Below are 17852 nucleotides of genomic sequence, written 5' to 3'. Positions count from 1 at the left end.
AGCGGTTGGCCTGCTAGCGGGATTGCTGAGTGGCAATTAGGTGTTTTTGATCATAAGGCACATCTTTACACGGGATTGTACAGTACATGTAGCTCGATAAATCTACCCTCAAATTGGAAAGTTGCTGAGTGATTTGAACAAAAGAAGTAGCCTGGCTCCTTGATAACTGGCTCCATATGGGGGGCTGAAGGGTCTTTTTCAGACCATGTATTTGATGGATTATTCCATGGATAATTAATTTCATGCTTCCATGAATGACGAAATGCATTGTAAAATTGTTCTGTGCTATTCTGCTCTTTACTTGCTTGATCACTTTTCCATGCTCTAAAGGTTAATAAGTATGTTGTCTTAAATGGTTAGAGTACGGATTTAATTCATTTTGAATTCAGCTGTATTACAGAAAATGAGAGCATAGAGAAGGAGAGAAGCAAGCAGATGTAAACAGATTTTAAATGTTTCGTCTTCTAAGAATACCAAAATATACTTTTTTTTTTTTCCACATGACAGAGTCCTGTTATAGAGGAACTTTCATCATTAAAAACCTTTAAAACGGGCCATTTAAGGAGACGCTATGTAGGAAGGTCAAACTGAATAAAAAGATTGATAGAGGTAGGAAGATAAAGGTGTATGGAGAACTCAGGGGGAGTAAGATGAACTAAAATACTTTTATGTAAAAAACTAATTCAACACAAACATTGACTCCAAAAACACAAGATCCAATGCAAACATGCAGCTTGGGAAAGTCCCGAACAGATATCCCAAGAAACTCGGGAGACAAAGAGACAAGAGTGGAACAGGAACAGAGTGGAAAACGCTGACTCATTTTGATAGGTGACCTTTGACCTTGTATCCAAGAAGAAATCGAAAGGTAAAACATTCCTGTTTTTTTGTAGGGAGGTGTAAGACAGGATAAAACTGGTGCATGACACACTACTAACTGTTATTCTTCAAAACCCGCTGCAGAGGAATTTGTTTTAACACAATCAGACTACGGTACTGTTTCTTCTAATTTCAATAACCTTTGACATACAAAGGGATTTGATAAAAGAACAACAATTATAGCTACTTACAGATCTGATTAGTGCTGCAAAGGTAATCAGTTAGGGTCACAGCGTGCCCTTTACACTTCAACTTTAAACACCGTTTATCAGCCTCGACATCGCAGAGCAGTGTGTGCATGACTGTGTGTGTGATGGTGGCGGCACACGTCCAGCTGCCCTATTGTGAAAGACTGCAGGCCTCCCATGGTCTAGGACAATACAGAAACATTCAAATGAATAGGACACTGGGAGTACGCCTACTTTTCTTTTTTTTAATGTCCAGCTAATTATGAGATATTAGTTAATATGAGAAAAGGAACATAATAAAATAAAAAAAATAAAAATGTTGTCACCGATTTGACAAAACAGTGTGATTATTTCACCCTGTTTCTTACACAAATCAAGGTAATTATGCAGAAATGTCAAGAAATATTCGAGAAAACCCCTGAATCAGGTTCATATTCACAGGGAACTGTTATTGTAATCTCATACCAGCTGTATATCTGCATCTGCAGACAACAATAACTCAGTAAATTGGCTTTTGTTCCCCCTCATACTTTTTTACTTTGCAGCTAAAATATTTATTTAGCTTCAATTGACACGTGTAAAAAAAATTCAGAAGCTTTGTGTCAAGGTACGGTGGTGAAGGTAGGACCCAGATGCAGTACTTCTCAAAAACAAAGATTAACAAATGTACGAAGCAAGAACAAAAGGCGCGGCTGAGCCGGTTATCAAAAATACTCGAACTGTGAAAATAAACAAAGCAAGACCAGACTATGGCAAAACAAGACTATGAATAACAGTGACTATGAGGCATAACCAGACTTAACTTTTCGTGGCTGTGGCATGAAGGGTAAGTGAGGATTCTGCAAAGACTGGGACTGAACCTGGAAACTAAATGCTGTGGGGAAGTGATGATGATGTGCAGCTGTGGAACAGAAAACAGGTGACTAGAGTGAAACTAAGAGGCAGGGGGAAAACATGACAAGAACCTGAAACAAAGAACCTGAAAACAAGAATATTAAAAAAAAAAAAAAAAACTCATTCGTTCATTATGCTGCAACAGCAGCGGTGGGAATATTCACGAGTGACATCCCCCCCAGGAACAAGCTTTAGAGTGAGATATCTGATTACTGTTGTGCCCTGAAATAAAACTCCCTGGGTTGTTTGGAGTTGATATTAAGAATTATTGAAGTTAAAAAAAAATGAAGAAGAAGAATTAGTTGTAAATCGCACCTAACACCATGCAAAGGAATAAACTGCAGTTAAGTAAAGTTTTCAAACAGAGTACAACATCCTTATGCAACAATTTCATAAAATGTCTTAAATGCGGTTTTGAAAGGTCTTAAACTGTATTAACGTGATTTTTATTTAAAACACATGCATAAACTTCAGTCTTGCTTTTAATTTTTTCGATTTTTGAGGACGCTATAACGTAACATCAAAACGGAACTAAAGTACCTGTGCACCCCGGTCACAAGTTATCGAGCACAATCAGTTAGTGTGTTGTGCGTGCGACCCGGTGTGTTGGTGCACGACAGGTCAGGTCACCGGCAGCACGTCGCACCCAGCATGTGTTCCGTTACCGACACACGTAAACTCAGATCTGACCACATATATTCTCTGTCCTAGCGACAAGCTGCTGTTGCATGTAAGCGACGTCCCGTGTCCCGTTAACGGTGTATTTTCCTCTGGATTCCGCTCAGGGTTGGGGGGTTAGAGAGCAGTCTAACGCTACATGCACTGACACACGCATGAAATTGATGAGAAACCCTAACTTGATGATGTTAGTACAACCGGCCCTCCGAGTTTCTTTCATGCCTTTTGTACTTTTTTGCCAGTATGGTTGTGAAATGGGTCTTAAATCGTATTCATTATGGTCTTAAAAAAGTCTTAAAAAATCTTAAATTTGATTTGTTGAAACCTGCAGAGACCCTGTAGTAGTGTGTCATGATGGAATATAAGTATAAATACATATATGTTCACTATTAAGGCTGTTTACTTACTGTTGAACAATCCTGAGATGTCCTGCAAAAATACAGGAATGTTTTTAGATTATACATTATACGACCAATTTTGTTAGTTTATTAAATTGCCGCCCACACTTAGAGAAAAAGTAAAACGTGCTTTGTCCTGACTCTAAATCTTTAAAGTCCTAAATTTACAGATCAGACATAAGAATTGTAAATATTTTGCATGAGGACTTTTCAGATCTGGACCTTTTTTAAATAATTAATTTGGATAATCCAGTTCTAAAGGTTTTACGTGTAATTTCATCAGCTATATATTGAATAGAGCCCGACCATATGGGATTTTTAAGGCAGATACTGATACAAATATTTGGTGATTTAAAAATCTGACATTCCGATATATTGGCCGACATATAAATATATTTAAAAAAATAAATTCCAGAGACGTGTAACAAAACATTAACAGATTTCCCTAACATTAGTTATATGTAGTTATTTATGAGTCCTCGCTGAAATAATAGGATAATGCAGTTTCAAAATAAACTTGTTTTATTGTCATAACAGAACAGAAAAACATCAGCTGGCACACTAATAGGCATTGATAAGCCATAATGTAGCAATGGATAATGTTGCTGCAAATGATTGTAAAACATAGTTTGGTAGGGTTTGTGGCTTTGTTGCCAAAAGGGACGTTGTGCCCCCTGGTGGACAAAGTATGCAACGGCAACACTCACAACATGGTTGAGGGGTGTTTCGTCCGTTTTTTTTTAATATTCATGATCAATGCCCATACCGGTAGTTTGGAAAATGCCTGATAAATAAATCGGCCGGGCTCTAATATTGAATTTCACATAATTTTATCCTTCATACGATCTGTTCAGGTGGAGGTAACTGGGCTGAACTCAGTGCTGGTGGAGAATCTCTCATCTCTGTCCAGATACCTGGTTTCAGTTCAGTCTCAATACCCACAAGGACTGTCTGCAGCACTCACCAGCAACATCACCACATGTAAGACACACAGAGATGCCGAGTTTCTTATGCTTAAAGAAACCACCTTAGATGCATCAGAATTGTTTGTGATCAACATTACCTTATATTTCATTCCTACATTTTCCTTTTCTCCTAGTGAAGGTGCCCTCCCCATCTGACCTAAGGGTGACTAATTTCTCAGACAGTGATATCACGGTGCGCTGGGAGGCTGCAGCTGATGATGTTGTATCTTACCTCATAAAGTGGATTTCTTTAAGTGGAGGAGACCTGAGACAGGTGGGAAAGGGGTAATTCGATATTTTTGAGGGCTTCGTTTGTAATGATTACTTGAAAATGTGTGTAAAAAGTTTCCATTTTTGTGTGTTTTAGCTTAGAGTAAATGGAGACAGTGAAGGGGCAATTCTGGAGGGGGTAGAAGATGATAAAGAATACCAAATATCTTTGTCTGCACTTTATGGAGATGGAGCTCAGAGTGAAGCTGTGGCCATTCGGTATAGCACCTGTGAGTATGATGCATGTTTATTTACACTACACAAACTAATTAATAACAATGCTATAAGCAGCACCAGGACGTGATGTTGTGTCTTGCCTTGTCTATATTATTGTCACCAGTGCATGAGGGCATCAAAATGAACTAGTTCATGAGGGGCACCCTGCTAAATTGGGCCTGCACCCACACCCTAAAATCTTTGGAGGGAACCAAACATTTTGCAGTGATTTCTGCACCAGTAACAGGCATAAATACCACATGTAAAAGAAATGTAATGTAAAAATAAAAATAAAGTAATGTAATAAATAAAGTAAAATAAAGTAATGTAAAAAGTAACTGTAATAGGACAGTTACAGACATGTATGGTCATGGACATGTGTAGAACTACACAGCAACACTCCCACAGCAGACAGCATGACAGAAACTGACATAAAATGGCAAATGAAAACAAAAAAGGTCTCAGAAGTCGGCTATAAAGGAGTGACGCACAAGATTTTGCCACACAGTTGCTGGTCTGTTTTTTTTTTGTTTAACATTTTGCTGGGTGTTTTTTTTCAAGTTGCGTTCTTTTTTCCACTAACTGCAGAAGTTACATTTGTTACCAAATAAAGTAGGCTATGCACAAAACACATCACATTTTTTTGTTATCGCACTTTATTCTTGACAGTTAGTAAAAAGACTACTACTTCCTGGCACTTTGTAACACTGTGTTTCATGTAAGGAGGAGAATTTAAAGGGAATTAAAAAAAGTTGTTCTGTGGAAAGGTCTTGAGCTACATCTCATTTCTTTGTATTTTGCTTTTGAGCAGCCCGACTTTCTTGTAATCTTTTAAAATGTTCTTCAGCAATAGTTCTCGAGGCTTTCTGAAAGTCCAATCCTTGTAAATTAAAGTAAATTAACATAAAATGCAAAAGTTCTTAGGACACACAAAGAATCACAAAAATATGCGAAATAGGAAGTCTGAAGTCTTTTTCTTTTCTGCAGCAGAATGATTATCTTTAATGGAGGGAAATCAAACTCAAGAATGGGGTACTCGTGCTTGAATTCGCTTTCTGAAATAGCCAACATCAGAATTAATAATGCACAATTACTTTAATTACATTTAATTTCTGAAAGCTTTCCTGACTACAGTCCTATACATAATGAGACCAGTGTCAAAAGGCGGATGTGTGATGAGAAAAGCAGTTCTTGTTCTTCTATGGATGATGCTGTGCAGACCTAAAATGTTGTTATCGTGTGGACGTAGGCCTGGATCATAGTCTTGTTAACAAAGAAAAAACTAAATGTGAGCAATTGATGAACAACATTGGCAGTTTTGAGGAAAGACTCAGAAGGAGAATCGTTGTTATCCACACCTGCACGATGCTTTGAAAGCTTTGGCACAGCTTCTGCTTGTTTGCACACACAGACGCGGCTAAAGTAAATTTGTCATTACAGTTGCAATTCTGCACGTGTGATTGGTAAAAAAAGACACACAGCAGAGTGAAGCCACACAGTAAGCAGACACACACACAAGAAACAAAGAGGAGAAGGAAGGCAGCAAAACAAGAGAGAGTCACAACCCGAGCTGAAATAAAACTAATAAAACTACCAATCAGCTCACAGCTAATAGTCTGTTGCTAAATGTTAATGTAAAATGGGAAACATATTTGCATATGAAAACTCTGGCTTTGGGAGATTAAAAAACTGTTATGAGTATGATTGTAAAAACTTAACCTGAGTTATCAAGGTTAAAAACTTCTGTTCATCTGAAATGAGCTTTAATGTTGAAATGACATCAACTTTAATACACCATTAACTTCTTACCGCTGGTTTCCTGCACAGCATACTTCTTCATTTTATCCGTGGTTCCATGTTTACATCTTATTTCTTTGCTTGAACATGTGATCTTTTCGTGTTTATTGTTCAGAGGAACAGCACTTTTGAAGTCCTGAACTGTCTAGTTTTGTTTGTTTGTTCTGCCTTTCTGCAGAAATGATTTTCTTTAATGGAACACAAGCAGATCTTGTGGGAACTGAGAATGCTTGTCTTTTTCTTCTTCTTCTGTTGCAGTGTCAGGTGGAGGTCCTTCTGGCGTGGCAATTTCCGAGGAGACTGCGGTCAGCTTGTTGGTCAGCTGGGTGCCTCCCAATGCTCATGTGCTCCAGTACCGTGTGATTTATACGGCACTGACTGGAGCTGAGATTCAGGACGGCACTGTGAGTGGGCTGTAACTATAACATTTTATTGCTTTTAATTCTCTTATTCTATATATTGCGAAGCACTTTGTGAGAGTACTGGGTTATTTAACTTTAATTACTTACATTTAGCTACATTTTTCCTCCTCCTCCAAGACATAAATCATTGGGTTGTTGATTGTCTCAGATGAGTCCAACAGCTTCAAATTATCCCCATTATTTGATGAGAGCCTTAAAAGACTGAGTTGATGTTTACAGGTGTTGGTCCCAGGTGCTAATAAGCAGGTGCTGCTTGAGTCATTACAGCCAGATACACGTTACAGCATCTTGGTCACTGCAGAGTATCGCAACAGAGAGGGAGGCAGCGGTTCAGCACAAGGCAAAACTGGTGAGTCAAACACGATAGCCTTTTTAAACATGGGGCTGCAGACTGAGGCAGGCTGACTCTTTTATGTACAAAAACACATGCTTGTAGGATGTACCATAGGAAGGTTACTACAGCTTAGTAAGAATCCATCTAATTGTGTTACTTACATTAAGTCATTCAGCAGAACATTTTATTCAATGCAACTGAAAGTAAAGAACAATATTCAAGCCTTAATGAGAAAACCTTTGTGTAGAATATGGCTAATTCATTCATGTGAGTATTTAGCTTTGTGTTTGAATACCTTTTGTTTTTCTGTGTCTGCAGCCAGTTTAAGGGTGAGCAGCGTAAGCGTGGTCAGGTCAGACCACTCTAGTATATGTGTGTCATGGAGGCCAGTGTCTGCTGTTGATGGATATCGAATTGTCATCCAGTCTGTCAAAGGTAATCTGCTGGAACATCTGTAGGAGTTTACACTTGCATGTACTTAAGTTGGGCTGAGATTGAAACCACATTGGCTGCTGTTGATTTAACTGTTGATGTGTGTGTGTGTGTGTGTGGCTTCTGTGTGCGTGTGTGTGTGTATAGACAAGCAAACAAAGCAAGAAGCGGTCGATGAGTCCAGCAGCAGTCACTGCTTCATTGATCTGGAACCTGAAACTCTGTATCGCATCAGCGTGCACTCACTACTCGGCTCGGCAGAGGGCGCCGCTGTCTCCATTCTCCATCCAACAGGTTTGACGTGATCCTGAACACTCGCTGAAAGTAATGCATTTTAAAAAGACCTGATGTCTTTATGCATTTACCCATTAAATAGATTATTTATGCAGACTCCAAAATTGTGATCAGAGCGCTCAGTAGTTAGTAGTAGTAGTGACAGCAGTTGTTTCTGTGTATAAATTCATACAATAATATACAATCAACCGAGTGCTGACCAAGTGCATCCTGATTAAGGAGGATGATTTTTCATTTATTGAATGATGAAAAAATATACAGTATAAATAAACTCCTTAAAATCTAAAAACAAGGAGGATGTTTAGTAAATGAATGAATAAAAGTAGAGAAAGGGCATTTGACAATTCCAAGTTTTAGTTGAGGAGTTTGAAATCTAATTTCTCAAAAGGTATAAATGTGGTGATTTGAGGTGGGTGCGGTATTTTGCACCAAAAAAAAGTATTTTTTCCAAGATCATAACACTGAGTTCAAGTTTCTGTAGCAAAAGCCAGATTTTTGCCTGAGTCAGCACACCAGATTATCTTTGCGGGACTTGACTGATTTACCATCAATCAAGATGCCAAGATATTTATGCACTCTGTGAAAATATCAAGATAATTGTAGTTTCTAAGTGTATTATATTAGCTTTCAGGACAAGTCAATGACCATGGACTAGAAAACAGTGGCTCCAAAAAGTCTTGATACTTTCACTGTTACTATACCATGATGGATTTAATCTTTTTCTTTTACAGCCACAGCTCCAGTTAGGATTCCCATCCATCCTCGACTGTACCCAATCCACAATGAAGGTGACTTTTTGTATCTCATTTGGCTTCATCTTGTTCTTAAGTATCACTCTTAAGTTTTTTTGCTGTTACACATTCAAATTCAGGTTGAAAATGAGCAGAAAAAGTTTATGAGTTGAGAGGTTATTATTAGGTCCTTAAAAGTTCAGAAAGTCTTAGAAAAATTGTTTTCTGCATATGTTTATTCCATAGATTGGAATAAATGTGTTAATTGCAGATGAGGAAGATTCAACAGAAAGATGATGTGTGTAAAGTCACATCCAAGGCAATTTAGCAAATACATTTAGCAAATACCTTTTCTGACAAAGGTAACTGATGTCTCAGCACTGCCCTCTTGTGTTGCAGTCTGTCCTGAAGTCACGATCAGAAACAGCATTGTTAAAGGTAAGACCCTAATACCTAACTTCATTTACCTCCAGGATTAATACTGCCTCCATATGCTCTGAAAACATCAGACATTATTTTGTGTGTGTGTGCGTGCGTGTGTGCTGGTCAGGGTTCAACATGATGGAGGCGTTTGGTCTAACACAGAGAGCTCACTCATCAGTGGAGGGCGTGGCAGCTGAGCCTTTTGTCTTCAACACCCTCCCCACATACACTCTGTACAGAGATGTCCAGCTGACACAGAGCACCAGGTGAGACACTGTTTTATTAATCTGTCCGTTGCTGCCATCAAAGTCAAGACGAGGTAACATTTATCATAAAATAATCAAATGTACCACTTTCAACGTTTTAAAGTCTAAAGCTGATGTCTTTGCTTTAACCAGGAAATTTGATCATACAACACTAATTCTGGCCTTTAGTTAGGACTGAAATTAAAGCTGTAGTAACTCTAAGGACTTGGCCCCCACTCCCTTATTTATCTGATCTAATTTCTTTGTATGTGCAAACATGCCCGCTTTGCTCTCTCAGGTCCATTATTCAGTTCACAAAAACATTTGGCTTCAGGGCATTTTCCTTTTGTGCCACTAATATCTGCAGTTGCCTCCCATTACATGCCAAATAAGCATATTTAGTCGAATCCACCTTTACTCATTCTATTACGCGTACCCTTGAAACTAACACCCAGGTTTAATCCAAATCTCTAAATTAAAAATCCTCTTAAACTGTTTTTTAAAGGGAGCTATTGCATCCCAAACTGCCGAGCAATAAATTTGTGTAAATCAAACACCAATCAGTGTTGCTTCTGTCACGTCTTTTGTCACATCATAGTGATGTGAAGAAGAAACACGAGCATGGAGGATGTGCTCAATCCCAGGCTTGAGCTGGAACATGCTGATCTACCTTTTAATTAAAAAAAGAAGAAAGAAATTGACTTCATTATACTCTGTTTCGCTCCCTTTTTCAGATTTATTCACCCTGCGGGTTTCTCTCCAGAGCACACCATCAGCATCGCTTTCCGCCTGTTGCAGGATACACACAGAGAGCCCTTTGCTCTCTGGCAGCTCACCGATAATGACTTCCGGCCAAGAATGGGAGTGGTGATTAACCGTGAGTATAATTTCTACAACTCTTCCAGTCTTTGCAATTTTATAATTGATGTTCAGCAACAATTGATGCGTCTTTGTTGCTGTCAGTAAATTCCATAAAAAGACCAAAGTGTCTCTCGAAATGTAGCAGGTGGAAATCTTAGAAAATTAGGTTTCAGTTTTGAAAGAGGCTCTGTAATTGTCTGATGCAGTTGAAAGCAAATTCTGAACAAACACAAGGAAATGAAGTGTTTTATTGGTGTCGGCATGTGTTTTGTAGGCCATGAACAACAGTGGAGTTCTGTGGCTCAGACAAATAAGATATAAGCATAGTCGGTTCTCATGAGCTCTAAATGTTGGTTAGATATGAAAATAAAAACGTCCTCATTCATGTGGAAACTGTACAATACGCTATTCAAGTCCAGTCTAACAGGTGTAAAGCAATTATCTGACCCCTGCTTGGGCTTTTGTAGGTTTTTTTAATTTTTTTTGGAAGACACAAGGTGAGAAATTATTAACAATGACTGTATGTGATTGTGTTTTTCACAGCATCTACCAAAGATCTACTGTACTTCAGTCTGGACTACAGGGGAGAGGTCCAGGAGCTGACCTTTGATCAGCCGCAGGTCCACAAGCTGTTCTATGGCAGTTTTCACAAGGTGAGAAAAGAAAATGGTCTGAGCTCATTTTTGAGGACCAATTAAGCTTCATTGTAATTTTTTGGAAGATTTAACAGTTATGGCCTCTTCCACATCTACCTTTTTGCGCCCCGAATTAAAGAATGTTCAGCCTATGTCAAGACACACAGCAGAAGAAGAGGAAGGCATAAAAGTAGTCAATCTGCAGCTGAAACAAGATGTTGATCAAAACTCTGGCTCTAATATGATTAAACTGGGATTTTTCTTCAAATCATTCATGGCTGTTTTATGTCCTAATCGTTTCCCTCTCTTCTGAATGACAGGTTCACCTGTCTGTTAGCCAGGTGAGCGTCTCCCTGTCTGTGGACTGCCAGCATGTGGGTGAGAGGCCCGCCCGCCCTCTGGGGAGCCTGCCGACCGATGGATTTGAGATGTTGGGAAAACTGACGAAGACCCGAGGACCGAATAGCGGATCAGCTCCAGTAATTCCTTTCCTTTCTTTTATTTTAGCGCAGGTCTGCATTCTCTGTCATTTACTTAATCTGTTTGTAATGTTCTTCCTTGTTTTCAGTTCCAGCTACAATCCTTTGAGATCGTCTGTAACACCACGTGGGCTTCAGAGGATACCTGCTGTGACCTGCCTGGACTGGTCAGTGTGTTACTATTTACAGCCGCCATTTTTCTTGCTTAAAAGGACTCTGTTTGATGACACTGTCTGAAAACCTTTTATCCATAGTATAACCTGCTGAAAATGACTCGTATCAATACATTTTGTCCATCCCGATCATATTGCTTTCATCATTTGTACGAAGGGATTATGCAATATTGAGCAATGCTTTATGTTTCATATTTTTACTGTTAATTCTGTGTTTGCCTCAGAGAGATGAGGAGAGCTGTCCTGCCCCTGCGTACACCTGCACTTGTTCCTCTGACATTCCCGGAGCCCCTGGGTCCCCCGGACCAATTGTATGCCACCACAAACACTTGGATAAGCCCTGAGAATCCCTTTTGAATCATTTCCTACATGATTTAGGTTGATAAATAAGATAATTGCATTGAGTTTGTTATCCTCTCTCCCAGGGGAAACCAGGTCCTCGAGGTGAGAAAGGTGAGAAGGGAGAGCAAGGGCAAAAGGTGAGATGAAAATGATCACTCTTGACTGTGAAAAAACACAGGCAACATGTCCGGTGTATAGGATGAAGTCTAATCTAGTGCCCCATACTGCAACCAAATGGAAAATGTGAGACGCAAATTGTTAGTTGCTCAAAATACAGCTATAGTTTTGAATACAATATTACACTTTTTGTTTTTACCAAGTCTTGTATTTATATCCACTTATGTAATAAAAGATCTGTGTATATGTGTAAGGCTAGTCAGTTTTCTCTGTGAATAAAGACCTTTTAGATTCTATATTTACTTGATAAAACATGACAGTTCTGTCACAGCTTACATGATCCATGATGTAAAAAGAATAGAGCAGTGCAGAAAACTACAAACATTTCTGAGATTAGAGGTTGTTTGCATCAGACTAGTCTCTTCTTACATCTGTCCTGACTCTAGTTCATTACAAATTTTTTTTTTACGAATTGCTGTAGCTGAGAAAAGTTTAAATCTGCCACAGGTCTTTTTCTGATTCTGTTTTGAAGCAACACTTAACTAACTCCCTATGTTGACCCTCTCAGGGTGAGGTGGGTCCCCCTGGAAAGCCTGGATTTGAGGGAGGCCTTGGACCTGTGGGCAGCGTAGGGCCTCGAGGTATAACGATGCAGGGCAAAATGGTGGGTTAAACTCTGAACCTTGCATTGCACCTGTTTATAGTGTCAGTAACTGACTATACTGAAAAATAACAACTTTTTTTCTGTTTTTGATATGGTCCTGATCAGGGTCCACCAGGAGCAAGAGGAGAAAAGGGAGATCCTGGGCGACCTGGAGTACAGGTGAGTTAAAAGGGAAATTTTAGAATTATGTGGAGTAGAGTCTTTTCTACAGGTCCATTCATCTGCCTCTAACCTTCCTCTTCTTTTTCCCTGCAGGGTTTACCAGGACCTCCAGGTCCAAAAGGAGAAGAGGGGATCCCGGGTCCGAAGGTGAGCCGTTTGATCTTAATGAATGATAGCAGCTCCTCGTGCAGCTGATTTGTGTGTCAGTGCTTATGTCCCTGCAACGTGTTTCACAGGGCATCAGGGGTGTGGAGGGCAACATCGGTGCCCCTGGTCTCACAGGACCCAGGGTAAGCCTGAATTTTATTTGATCTTTTCCTGTTTACTTTGGTGCACCGTTAAGGTCAACATTCTGCCCAAAACACAAGATACCTAAGAAACCAGATTACTGCTTATTTTAATTAGTAATATTCATATTTCACCACACAAAACTGTGATAAGGTATGTGTTGGAGTAAGAAGAGTTGCAGTAATGTGTGTAATAAAGCCTGTTTTTTTTCTCTTATTATTATGAGAAACAAAACTGTTGTCATTTAAGACCAATTTCTTCCACAGTAAATATGACTGCATAGTAGCTTTGAGAAGTACAGCCTCTCAAAAAAATATTTAGAAATTGTTAACAGTTGCTCAAAATATGGTAAAGGGCTTTTATGCATGTGGGAAGAGGGGGAGATCTTTATATCCATGAAACCTAAGTACCAAAGTACTGTTATCTGTACTCTTCCAAGAGCACTCGCTTCATTTTAGTTGTTCAAAAGTATTGTTAATTTAAGCGCTTTTTGTCCGGTTTCCCATCATGTTAATTTATTCGCAGCTAGTTTTTTTTCCAGGTTTCAGGTTACAGGTTTCATCATCTTATCGCCCTGTCCTCTGCTGCTGTTGTAGATGGAGAATTGCTGCCACCTAGTGCTCATCTTATGTAATTACTGTTGTGATGGATGGAAATGCTCATACAGTGAATCCATCCATCCATTTTCTTTACCTGCTTAATCCAATTTAGAATGGATCCAATTGAGCTGGAGCCTATCCCAGCTGTCATTGGTCAAGAGGCAGGGTACACTCTTGACAGGTCGCCAGTCCATCCCAGAGACAATGCACGCGCATACTCACTCCTAAGGACAATTTAGAGTTACCAATTAACCTAACGTGCATGTTTTTGGACGGTGGGAGAGAACCCATGGGGGAGAACATGCAAACTCCACATAGAAAGGCCCCGGGAATTGAACCTGGAACCCTCTTGCTGCGATGTGAGGATGCTAACCACCACATCACCGTCCCACCGCCCTCATACTGTAAATTCCAATTTTATTTAATAGATTTTCAGAAACGTTTTTTTAAATTTGCGATACATTGGGATGTACACCCAGCTAATCAGACACTAAAATCGGAGAGTTAAAGAGTATCTGAAATTTCCAAATTTGAAAAAACAAAATGCAACTTCAGAAGCCGAAATTGAATTAAACTGGACTTAAGACTTTAATTTAACAAGAACTGCTGTCACAAAGAGTATTAAACAGAGTCCAGGTTGTGGGCTGGTGGTGTCTTTCCACACGGCAGCTTTGAAACCAAATCCATTTGAACTCATTCCTCCAAACTTTCTGTTTCTGTTTGAAGGACACCAATGACAGAAAGAAAAAAAAGGTGTCTTGGTGTGTCATTTTTCCTGTTTATTCATAGTTTTATAACAGTAGTGTTAGCATCCAACTTCCTCTGAAAGTTGTTCGTTGTTCTTCTTAATCTATTTCTATTGTGTAGGGTTTCCAAGGAATCCCAGGACACCCAGGACCCATTGGGGAGAGGGGGCCCTCAGGACCTGTTGGACCTACGGTAAGACCAGAGGGTCAGATACAGTAGCAGTAGCTTATCTCCACACATTTGGTTATCTAACTTTGCGCTCGTATGAATTTAATTTCGCAGGGTCTGTCAGGAAATAAAGGAGAGCGAGGCGAAAAGGTGGGTTATGTCCTCGTGATCTATTTGAGTAACAGTTTGTCAAATTCAGTTCAGTGGCTGTTTTTCAGTAAAGCGCCAAAAAGCATCATAAGGCATCTCAGTAAGTTTATAGCAAAGTTAAGACCAAACATACCAACTGTAATATCCAAAGGATGGGTTGTTTGTTGTTGGAGCAATAGTGGATGAATCTGTTGATGTTTTACAGGGAGAACCTCAGTCGATGGCCATGATCTATCAACTGGTCACACAAGCCTGTGAGCAACTAGTTCACAGTGAGTACTCTGCTTGAAAAAAAACAATACAGGGAGGATTTTAGTACAGTTTTCCAAGTCCCCATAAGATGAAAAATGCATATGCAGCAACATGTTCTTGTTTTTCAGAGGAGGTGTTGAAGCTTGACATGTACATCAATGAGATTAGTCGAAAGCCGGCTCCTATTGAGGAGCCTGTTGGGCCCCCAGGGGAACCGGGTATACCAGGTGGCAGGGGCCCACCAGGTGGCAGGGGCACCCAGGGGAATGTTGGCACAAGGGGGAGGCCTGGCAGACCTGGATATCCAGGAGAACAGGGTAGGACTTCATCTGGTAGATGGTTTGTTTAAGCAGATGCTGTTGCACACAAGTCATGGGGTTGATTTATCTCTTCTGTTTCTGCAGGAAGGAGAGGTGTGGCAGGGGAGAAAGGTGCACCTGGGAACAATGTCCATGGGCCCCCGGGGATCAAAGGATTTTCAGGTAGCTCTCTATGAGTCATTTGTTTCATGTATCACGCTAATGTATGATAGATGCTGGATCACAACCACAAAGTGACGTCTAGGTATAATAACTGTATGCTGTGTTTGATGTGTGTCTGCAGGTCCTCCAGGTGAGTCCAAGCTGGGAGACCCAGGTCCCAAAGGAGACGATGGCCAGTCTGGACCAGCAGGAATCCCGGGACCTCCTGGGCAGCCAGGCGAGATTGGACCACCGGGGGTGTGTGACAGCAGTGGAGGCTGTCAAACTGTTCCCCAGCAACCAGGTTAGCTGCTGAGAGAGGCCTATGATGACAAGAATTATGTAAATATTAAGGTGTGAGGACTCAGAGAATCACACGGAGATGGGTCATGATAGGGTGATTCAGGCCGAGTTCCAGATCAGTTAAAATTGGTGTGAGGAAATAAGAATGCTCAGTTGTATTAAGTAAGATATATTAAAGTGCTGTGATTCTTTAAGTGCAGAATGCCAAGTCCTGCCACATGTCCATAATTCACTGTATTTCGTATCGAATGATTACTACTGTGGTGATTACTATGGTGTACCCTGCCTCTCGTCCAATGACAGCTGGGATAGGCTCCAGCTTTTTTCCACAACATGAAAATAAGAAGTTGTAAAAGTAAATAAATGTTGACAATCAAAGATTGAAATCAGTGGAAAGAACACAAGTTATTGTCTGAAAAGGTGGAGGCTGAACCCAAATACAACAGATTCTAAATAGCAACAGTTTTCCAACTAAATTTTACCAAAACAAATGCCAAATAGAGTAGAATATTAGGAATAAAAACTGAACTAGTACAAAAGCAAATTCTTCATAAACAATTATGATCATTACTTATAATTTTTTCTTTAATTCTTGAATGTACATAGTGAACAATACAATCTTAACTCCTCATCACAGTAGCTCCATAGCAAGGACAATTTTCAATATTTGTCCTTGCTTTTTTTACAGTTTGTAAGGAGATTATTTTATGCTTTGTTCATACATTATCAGTGCAGTTTTCATCTCAACTAAATCATAAAATGTTAAAGCGAGCAGTTTAATGAATATTCTGTTGGTTGCCTCATAATAAACTGATCCATTTGCAATATAGCTTCCACCTGTAGCATATAAACTGTATTAGTATTGGTTTTGTATGTGCTTCGTCCACACAGTAGGTCACGTGTGGAAGTGTTAGGGAGCAGAATAGAATGATCCATAACTTATGAGAAACTGCCGATTATGTCAACTTTGTAGCAAATACTTTTTCCAGATCAAAACTTTCTATACTGCCAAATACATTGATAAATTATACTATTTTAAAGTGTTGACTCTTGTGTGTGTGTGTGTTTCTTTATCCAGAGGACCCTTATTATGGCTACCAGCCCTAAAGGGGGGTATTAAGACGCAGGCAGCAGTGGTATGCTGATGAACATCTGCATGAAATGGCTGTAATTCGTTCCTTTGGAGCCGGATGACAGACTGAGAATGGCATCACCGAAGAAATTTGACATGATGAATGATGCAGAAGCTGTGGGAAACAGTGTGTGGGAACATGAAACGATACAGGAAGATTTGCTCCATGTCATCTTGTTCGAGTTTGCCTTTTAAAAACTGCAGAGAAATTAGGGAGTCGTCTAGTGGAGACTAAAATGTTTAATGATGAATGGAAAACATTTTCCCAGTGGGATCAGTTGAGTACCATCAAACGCAACATATTCGCACTGAAACATTTTGTTACTATTTCTATGTACTTATGCACTGTATCAAGTCAAACAATTTAGCCATTTGTGTTCTTTATATATTTGCATTCTAACCTCAACTGCCTCAGAGATAATGAAAAATATATAATCCATGATACGAAAGCTTTTTTTTTATGGTTTAAATGATACTGTGAGAATGTCTGTTGTCATGTGTGTAATTTGTACATGTTTACTGTACTTGCTGCATCTTTTTATCCGTGTATATTTTATAAAGTACAAGTTCTAATTTGCAGCTCATGTTTACATTTTCAGATTTCTTAGGGTGTGGGCGATGAGCATTATATGTTTGAATGAGAAAGAGAATGTTAGATGTACGGTTTTCCTTGAGTTATATTTTTGTTCTAAAATCTTTTTTGATTAAAATCCCATAATTTGTCTAATTAAGTGTCTTTTGTTGTGAAACAGAGAATTGTGGGTGTAGTGTAGTGCAAAAGCACAGTTTGCAGTGGGAACCATGGTGGAGAGAGAACTGTTGGGTTTATTTTGAAGAGTATAAAGGAAGTTCCTACCAGCCTGTGAGAGACTTTGCAAAGTTACCCTCAGTCTTATCCTCACTTTCCGGTCTTTCATTTATTTTTCAAAGCAAAGGTCATTAACTTCCTAAAAGACTTAAGTTCAAGTTTGTGCTGATCAATACAGTTCATGTCAACTTATAAAGTTGTATTACTTACAAACAGCCAGTTGAAATAAACTTGTGAGGACACTGATGAACAATGTTTGTCTCACTATTGTGAGATCTTTTGCCAGAATGTCAAACACTATATTACAATCCCTCTTTAGTTTAAAGCACATCGAGCAATTTCAAT

General features: G+C 39.4%; 1 protein-coding gene across 1 annotated transcript in view; it reads left to right on the top strand.

The window, feature by feature from the left end:
• LOC140271416 (collagen alpha-1(XX) chain) overlaps positions 1-17359 on the top strand; it is a 39354-nt gene extending 21995 nt beyond the window's left edge. Inside the window, exons 16-42 of the mRNA XM_072366627.1 lie at positions 3892-4018; positions 4137-4276; positions 4370-4502; positions 6544-6689; positions 6927-7056; positions 7360-7476; positions 7621-7767; positions 8499-8555; positions 8898-8936; positions 9049-9187; positions 9901-10043; positions 10571-10680; positions 10983-11141; positions 11231-11308; positions 11539-11625; positions 11740-11793; positions 12342-12437; positions 12543-12596; positions 12693-12746; positions 12836-12889; positions 14354-14425; positions 14516-14551; positions 14757-14823; positions 14932-15120; positions 15208-15285; positions 15407-15568; positions 16646-17359. Coding sequence (XP_072222728.1) covers positions 3892-4018; positions 4137-4276; positions 4370-4502; positions 6544-6689; positions 6927-7056; positions 7360-7476; positions 7621-7767; positions 8499-8555; positions 8898-8936; positions 9049-9187; positions 9901-10043; positions 10571-10680; positions 10983-11141; positions 11231-11308; positions 11539-11625; positions 11740-11793; positions 12342-12437; positions 12543-12596; positions 12693-12746; positions 12836-12889; positions 14354-14425; positions 14516-14551; positions 14757-14823; positions 14932-15120; positions 15208-15285; positions 15407-15568; positions 16646-16674 — 2697 coding nt within the window. The 3' untranslated portion in view covers positions 16675-17359. The remainder of the gene's footprint in view (positions 1-3891; positions 4019-4136; positions 4277-4369; positions 4503-6543; positions 6690-6926; positions 7057-7359; positions 7477-7620; positions 7768-8498; positions 8556-8897; positions 8937-9048; positions 9188-9900; positions 10044-10570; positions 10681-10982; positions 11142-11230; positions 11309-11538; positions 11626-11739; positions 11794-12341; positions 12438-12542; positions 12597-12692; positions 12747-12835; positions 12890-14353; positions 14426-14515; positions 14552-14756; positions 14824-14931; positions 15121-15207; positions 15286-15406; positions 15569-16645) is intronic.
• The last annotated feature ends 493 nt before the right edge of the window (positions 17360-17852 follow it).

Source organism: Leuresthes tenuis, unplaced genomic scaffold (assembly GCF_036924035.1).
Source record: "Leuresthes tenuis unplaced genomic scaffold, fLeuTen1.0.hap1 SCAF_16, whole genome shotgun sequence".
NCBI lineage: Eukaryota > Metazoa > Chordata > Actinopteri > Atheriniformes > Atherinopsidae > Leuresthes > Leuresthes tenuis.
This window is presented reverse-complemented; position numbering and strand designations above follow the sequence as displayed.